Source organism: Gigantopelta aegis, chromosome 6, assembly GCF_016097555.1.
Source record: "Gigantopelta aegis isolate Gae_Host chromosome 6, Gae_host_genome, whole genome shotgun sequence".
NCBI lineage: Eukaryota > Metazoa > Mollusca > Gastropoda > Neomphalida > Peltospiridae > Gigantopelta > Gigantopelta aegis.
This window is the reverse complement of record NC_054704.1, coordinates 83,414,868-83,423,407: the sequence shown is the minus strand read 5'-3', so window position 1 is coordinate 83,423,407 and position 8,540 is coordinate 83,414,868. Positions and strand designations below refer to the sequence as shown.

Here is an 8,540-nt window from a genome sequence, read left to right as displayed (position 1 = left end):
AATTACTTCTTTTTTTTAAATATTATTAAATAGTCCGATCCTCTCTTCTTTCTCTTATTTATTTTTGGACTGTCCTTCTAAAATGCTCCAAATTATATAAATATTCGGCCGAGCAGTCAATTCTTCTTTTTTTTGGCTTGTAATTTTTTTCTTCTTTTTTTAAAAATTTATTCTATTCTATTATTCTACTAATTGCTATTTTCAAAATTCTGCCCATTTTCAACACTACCCCCCCCCCCCCCCCCCCCCCCCCCCCCCACACACACACACATCCCGAGTCAGGCCACCGATCTTATCGGAGGTCGGACTCGGGATGGGCGTGTTCGAAACCCTAGTGGTATATGGGCACGTTAAACTAGTTATCATCATCATCATCATCAAATCACTGGCATGATTTTGCAAGTAAGGTTTTGATTGGTCGAATGACAGGTCAACTGAACATGAGCTCCAACGGACTGCTGTTAGATCCACATGTAATAGTGGAGCTAATTTTAATTAGACTGAATACTAATTTTATGTTTTGCTTAATGACATAGTTTACTATATCCAGATTATCTTTTGTCATTCAATACAGTGTGTGTATGGATACATTTACATATGCTTGAAAAACACTGCATATGCTAACACAGTGGCACAATGTATGTAGTACATTACTAACTGGAAAATAAATGAAATAGTAGACTTTGCTTTGTTATGATATATTACTTGCTTGAAACGCCTTTAGTCTCTTTCAATCAGACATGTATTCAAAAACATTTTGAGAATTGATCAACATAAAGGAAGTCAATTCTGACAATCCTGTCCTTACATAAATACTGTAATACCAGCAACCTACCTAGTCTGCCTCCCACTCCAAAATTAAAAAAAAAAAAAAATAGGTAAAATAAAATAAAATAAAATACATGTGCTCATAATACATATAGGTGGATGCTGGTAAATGGCATACTTAATCAAACACTTTGCCAGAATGTATTTTATCCCAAGACCCTAGATCAACATACCAAATACCTTAAAATAGACCCCGAAAACAAATATTAAAGTGCCAATATAGGCTCCAGTTTAGTTGACAATAACTAAAAAAGTACTACAATTCAGTAGAGAGCTTGTGATCTATTGTTTGTGTCCGCATAACCCAATATGTGTCTACTGGGATAAATATGCTCCACGTTAGCCTTTAAACGACCGGTACACATACCTACATGGATGATCTGTTAAGCCAACGTGTGTCTAAATAACCACTCAATATGTTATCCCATGATAGGTAGGCTACTATATTTATATATAATTACATTAATATTACAACCCCTACTTGGTTATGTATACGGCCCAAGTCGCATTGATAGACATTTCACCAATATTCCTTTTTGACTTGTTCAGCAACATATTCATTCAATATGAAATGTTACTGGTTACTTACTAATGGTTAGTTCAAAATATATATATGTATGTACAACAGTTCAGTAAAGTGAAAGTGTACAACAATTCAGTACACTGCAGCAATACACAATTAATCACCAGTATTTGTGTCACTTGTTCACTTCCCACATTATAACACGGTGATGTTTGTTTACAGAGTACATAGAAAACAATGTAGGCATTATAAGTCATTGAACTTAATACTGGGTGCGATTTTCCACGGATCAGATTTTTTGTTTCGAATTTCTAAAATAACCGTTGTGTCAAGCAGATGAATTCTTGTTTGAATGTTTTTCTCATTTATCATTTCGAAAGCAATCTTGGCTAACTTTTCTCTGGCTTTTTTCAACATTACTGGAAGGTCTGTGCGAACAGTTATTTTAGTTGTTTTCAAGCGATACGCTGAATTTAATACCAAATCTCCGTCGGCCTGGTGAACAAATACAACAATGATTGGTGGAGGTCCAACCGAGACTTCTTCGCTTCCCACCTGGGCTGGGTGTAGTCCGGCTTCGAGACATACGGTTAACATTTATTAGGGATATTTCCCCAACTTTCGTGCTGTCCAACACAAGCTTTTGAGTAAACATTTTCCGTATAACCTTTTCCGGATCCTCACTTTTTATATATCTCCTTCCAAGGGGAGCCTATAAATTAAAAGATTTCGTTTGCGGTCATGCATTTCTAATCTCAACTGTTGCTTTTTCCAGTTTTAATTCTCTGCTGTATTTTACTTTCAACAAAATTCAATCGTTTGTTTACATCTTGTATGTCCTTGGTATTTTTTTCTGTATCGAACATAACGCCATCTAGCTTTTCATTTAATTCTTTCTTCACTTCATCCGTCAATTCTTTTAACTTCGGAGCCAAGTCCACACATGATGTCTGCTTTCATCGAATCCACTTTCTCATTTAATAGTTTTATGTCAGACCTAAGAGCCAAAAGGATATCCTTTTCAGTCTCTACTGGAGATTGTCGCGTTTCTCGGTGACTTTTGTTCATTTTGCTCATTTTTGCTCGTGCCCGTGCACGCGTTCAGTTCACCGATTTATATCGTTTGAAATAAATAATGAGTTTATTCCCGTTTTTTATTTATATGGTTACACAGAATGTTAGTCGGCTGTCTTGCAACACTTACAAAAGCACTACAGTACTCACAAATTGTTTTCTTATTTTCAATAGTCAGGTAAAAGTTACTCAGCCACATTCTACGTTTCGCCTTTCTTCAAATTCATGGAGCACGTGCGCGTTCATGACATTGGAAAAAAAAATTACTTACGCTTTTTCTTGAATAAAAAAGTCAATTAATCGAAGTCTTGTGTCTGTAGTAATTACTGGTAGTTATTCAAATTTTGCAACTGACTCACAAATGGTGATATGCTTTTCAAAAAACTTTCTACAAGTCCTGGCACTGGAAAAGATGGGAAAGATGAGAGTTCAACGAACACGTGATCGCCTCATACCACCCACATGACCGGAAATCGAAGGTTGTATTGTTAATGAGTGTAACAGGTGTTTTTTTACAGCATTCACTAGTGATACATAATTTAGAAAGTTTGTCTCTAGGTTGTATCTGCCCTTTAAACGTTATAAAAACTAAAATGTTTTCTTCATCATCAAACAAATCATTTATGAAAACAATCCCTTTGTATAATTGGTGTACAAAAAAGTTTTGATTTTCAGTATTTTTGTACTAAATATATAGGGTTTAGTCCTATAGACGAAGCACGTGACAGCTATTCGTACCCTGCAGCCATGTTTATCTTGCAGGAATATGGCGTTATGACCCGACCTTGTGCAATAATATGGCGTTATGACCCTGCCTTGTGCAGGGGGACACCTTGAAAGCGTCACGAGTTTGACGTTCTGATTACAATAGACTTGAAAGAAGCAGCAGCAACGCAGCATCAGACAACAGATCTGTACTCGCAATGATTTTAAGTTTACTATCAAACGTGTCAGAATTGTATATACCAAAGAGAGGAAGAAACGGCTTTGACACGTCAATGTCTTGAATAGAGTGCATGACTTTGTTGGACAGGACGTCGATGATGTGCAATATCTTCTTATCTGAATTCAGCAGAAACCCCAGATCCATCTGAAGTGAGGCGTGAGTTTTGAAAGAGGCGATGGGAATGTCCTGCACGGTACGACCTTGAGAGAAGACATACAAACACATACGTTTGTGATTTCTACAGCTAACGACACCAATACCATAGGCGTTTTCGTTGCTGTGAATCAAATAGCCATCGTCGCATTTATCAATTGGACAAATCCCAGCTCCTACTGCTGTCAGGTTCAACTCTCCCGATTCCAACATACCACAATATACTCTTGTCTGCCAGTAGTTATGCCCAGGTCCACCGATGGGAGTCTCAGATGGAACTCCAACAAAACATTTCCATGTCGGTGGCCTATCCCGCGAAGATGAGTCTTTCGAGATTAGAAATCCGTCTTTTGTGATATTACCCCGCTCATAATTTAACTTGTTTCTATCAAACTTCACAGGCGGTACTGCAAAACAAAACAAACATTTTACATTTATTACAATGAATATACTGTTACATTACCTTTTTTTCCTTATATGATAAGTTTGATATCTTATCCTCGTTGGAGTAAAATAAATGTATTACTTACAAAGAAGTTCTTGATATTGTCTTGGCTGGTCGTCGATACTGAAAAGCAACTTCTTCGCCTGTTCTGCGTCTGAAATAAGTGTTATTCTGACGAATTAGTAATAACAACAATTATATTTGTCGTTCGTATGATTTATCCATACGAAACTTGCACAATTCAAATATTTTAAGATTACTAGGAAGCCGATGTATCATACATTATTTCACAAAGGAAAAAAGGTTAAAATGAAGTGTATGCATTAGGTGAGCACAAATAATTACCTGATAAAAAAGGTATCTCTACTAGACTAACAATAATGCCTATAAAATTAATATCATACAGACGAACGAAATAGTATTTAGATAACATAATAAAAATTCCTATTTGTTGAAAGTGGAATTATCAAGTCCGAAAAATTATCACAGGCTTATCCATAAGAAACATTCGCGTTTTCTGTCTGCTCTATCAAGTGCTGAACTGGTTGGAGACAAACATGGACCAAGACAAAAATGTGCAAATAAGACGAACGTCCACGTAAACCTCGTTCCCACGAAAGAGCTTTCCATAACAGGTTATAATGATAGACTGGTGCTAGTATGATGGCGGGATTCAACTCAGTCGATTGAATGCTCGCTTGAGGTACTTGCGTCGCAGGATCGAACCACCTTGGTGGATCCATTCAACTGATTGGGGGTCTTCTCGTCCCAACCAGTGCACCATAACTGGTCAAAGGCCGTGGTATGTGCTTTCCTGTCTGTGGGAAAGTGCATATAAAAGATCCCATGCTGCATTGGAAAATATATATATGCACTTTCCCACATGCAGGAAGGCACATACCACGGCGTTTGATATACCAGCCATGGAACATTGGTTGGCAAAACGTAATTATCTGGACATTAAACAAACACTTCAGAAATACAGAATCAAAAATCATACTCTGTGGAAGAAAAGAATATGTGAAAGATTTTAGACATTTTATGGCTGTCTTCTTCAACATTTCATGGCTGTCCTCATGTTTGCCATTGCAAACGATGAAGAATGCTTGATAATTTGGAAAACCCATCAAAATTAAAGCAACTCAAAGCAGTACCATATGTCCAGCATGTACTTGATCAACTCATGGATGAACAGTTACTAAAATACATCAAACTCAAGTTGCACATAGACAAAACAAGGTTCTACCCTTGAGAAACAGACGTGTTCCGTTTTGTGTACAGGAAAATAAAAAGGATTATGACAATTATTTTGAGTGTAGAGAAAAACACACCTCTGTTATCACCTTTAGTCGTTCCAGAACCAAACTATCACCAAACCTAGCCTATTCAACTGTTGATGAATGATCTAACTATCGTATCTGATGCTACATTGTTGAGTAAATTGGATCTTTATGAAGATTAAAACCAGTTCAAATAGACGGATGATACCGTATAAATTACAACATTTTCTAGTCCTTTGTATCGATAAAATCATCTGACGCTTGGAGACATTTTTGTGGATCAAGAAAATTATTATCTACATACATTAGACCAACTTTTTGAGAAAATGGACTAACACATAATCATCAAAAAGTGCGTGTTAAACAAAAAGGTCACTGGAATTCAAAAGTCACAATTTAGGGTCTACATTTCTGAACACAACAGTACTTTTTAGTTCACTTCCAATAAACAAATATGAAAAACAAAACATGTTTATACTGTTTTCTTCAACATCTGTCTATTGACATCAATCGAGAACACTGGGGGAAAACAACATTATAATAGCAGTAGCACCCCAAAGCCGAACTAACAGAATAACGCAAAACAACAAAGACGTCAAAATTCAAATGCAGTACTGAGTTTAAATGACACAGAAACTGTCTCAGGTGCGATTTTTATCGTCGCTCGGATACGTATCGTCGCATTATAGTTTACTCGCTGTTATATCGTTGCAGTGCATTTAATGATAATGAAAAAAGTACATATATGTGCTTTTTAAAACTAATATAAATAGTATCACTTACCCAGGTGTTTCGCCTGAAAGACAATTCCATGATCAACCAACTGGACTCCATTAACACTGACAAATATTTCATGAGGACCAGTGTTTGCTGCTTTGTACAAGACTCGTCCAACAGTGGATGAAAAACGTTTCATTTTGTTCCTCACTGCTTGCCTGTTATCTTTAGGATCTTTGATGGATGCCTGCAACTCCAGTGATTGAACACCTTGTGATAGAAGGGAAACCTTTATCACCTCAGACATTTGGTTTGCTATGACGTCTGTGACTTCAATACACGTTTTCATATTTAACATATCAACCATAGCAGGCTCCTGTAAAATTTTGTCCATGTTTTTAAACACATCCAGATCCACCGTAACATTTTGTATAGCAATATCACGCAGTTCTGGTCTCCTCGTCAATGTTTTAATTTTGTTCTCAAGACCTTCAGACATGTCAGTAAACTCCACAGCCCTTGCAAACGACAATGCCTGTTGGCAGTAGAGTGTATGCTCTGCCTTAGCGACTTCTGACTGTGTAAGCAGCTTCACCTCATCATCTCGTTCAGCTGTCTGCTTGGATATATTTTCAATAACGTGCTGCTTTAGCTGTTCTGCTTTTTCCTCCACTTTCTGTATTATCAGAGTTGAAGAATCATCAATGGTTTTCAGAAGGTTTTTTTGCATTACGCTTAGTGTTTTATTCTGTTCCGCCAGCTTCTTTCTGTGTTCTTTAGAACTATCTGTTGATGTTTGTAGGTTCTTTACAGCTATGCTGACCTTTTTCTTTCTGTCTGTGTAGATGTCCTTGAGGTTGTGCATCTCGTGGTTTCTGTGGGAAACATGGGCACACGAAGAGCATGCTGCCGATGAGCACTTCTCGCAAAACAGATCCAGTTTCATAGACTCGTGCAGCTTGCAGACCTCTTTTTGTTGAAAGAATTCTTCTCGAGGCATGTCAATGAATTCTGCTATCAGAAGAGACTTATGGTCTTTTAAAACTGGAAATCGTCTGTGGTATGATGCACATTCATCGCATAAGTACTGTTGACAGTCTAGGCAGCGAACGTTTGCCTTCGACTTGTTCGGACACTGGTGACAAACAAGATCCTCAGGTTTGTTCTTCAGTCTGATGTATTCAACCAGATTCATTATCATATTGTTTTGTGGAAATGTTTTTTGGATAGTAGTATCAATCGGCCATATATGTTGACACTTAGGACAGGTAATTTGCTTTAGTGACTTATCGAACCTCTTTTCTAGACAGTTGCTACAGAACGTGTGAAAACAAGGAAGTATTTTTGGTGATTTATCTTTATCATCATAATAATCCATACAGTTATCGCAAGTCGCAAATTCTTCCTTTATTTCCAGAATTGGTACAACCACCTCATCAGCCATCTTGGGGATATATGTATGTATGTACCATATACCAACAGGTAAGAATTTTAGTGTACTGGTAACAAATTAATCCTGTGTGCTTGACAAATGTAACAGTGAGTGTGTTCTCTTGAAGTTAATTCGGTTCCACGCAGCCTGTAATGTTAAGATAATAATATTTAGCTAAAGCGAATTCCTATCATTTCGGAAGATTGTCTTTTAACAACACAAACAATGAGAATGACAATGAGAGAGAGAGAGAGAGAGAGAGAGAGAGAGAGAGAGAGAGAGAGAGAGAGAGAGAGAGAGAGAGAGAGAGAGAGAGAGAGAGAGAGACGGACCGACAGACCTCTTCGAAATGATTTTCCTACCTGCCTAAAGATAGAGGACACTATGCAAGTGTCCAGCGAGGAAGATAAGATAACGTCTCATAACACCCATTTTTGTCTTAATAACTCGGTTTATTTCTAATCCCTAGAATTCTTCGATTCCACAATTTATACTTATTGATTCCAACTTTTCGATAACAAACAAGAAAAATTACCAATTCTCATTGGCTAATAAATCCTTTGTGTCGAAGATTATTTTGGCAAGCTAAGGCGAAAAATCAATTTCACAAACGTTTTTTTAACTATTTAATTCACTCTACCTCCATCCCTTCAGCAGTTAATGTAATATGAATACTGGCGGTGGATTTGCCGCACCTTCATTCAAAATTTTAGATTTTCATAAATGTATAGAATTATTATTTATCATGTCTTTTACATTTTCACAAAAACTAAATATTAAACAATAAACAGGCAACCTTTAATAAACAAGGTGAGCCATTTCCGCCAACACCCTTGTTTGCGTGTTTTCTTTTCAGTGAACGGAGCTTCACTACATGTTGTATAGTCATACTGTGAAGTAATACAGTTACTGCTAAAAGGGACCAAAGTTATTGAGAGGCAAAACTATCAATTTTGTACTTAGTCTTTGAACCTAGTGTAATGATTTAGGTGAAAAGGGTACTTGCAAAACTGGTATCGCTATTATTGGAATCTATCTATGAGGGTCCAAAATAAAGTAAAAACGATAACTGTTTTTTGTTGTTGTTGTTGTTTGTTTTTTGTTTTTTGGGGGGTTGGGGTTTTTTGTTTGTTTGTTTGGGA

At 36.9% G+C, this 8,540-nt stretch overlaps 1 protein-coding gene across 1 annotated transcript; it reads right to left on the bottom strand.

Annotated features, from left to right (window-relative positions):
- Nucleotides 1–439: 439 nt before the first annotated feature.
- Nucleotides 440–6,874, bottom strand: LOC121375765. Its single transcript, XM_041503382.1, has 3 exons — nt 6,033–6,874; nt 4,055–4,123; nt 440–3,931 (listed from the first exon to the last, which is right to left on the bottom strand). The coding sequence occupies exons 1-3, from the start codon at nt 6,829–6,831 to the stop codon at nt 3,288–3,290; spliced, it is 1,512 nt and encodes a 503-aa protein (XP_041359316.1). The 5' UTR covers nt 6,832–6,874; the 3' UTR covers nt 440–3,287.
- Between the last annotated feature and the right edge of the window lie 1,666 nt (nt 6,875–8,540).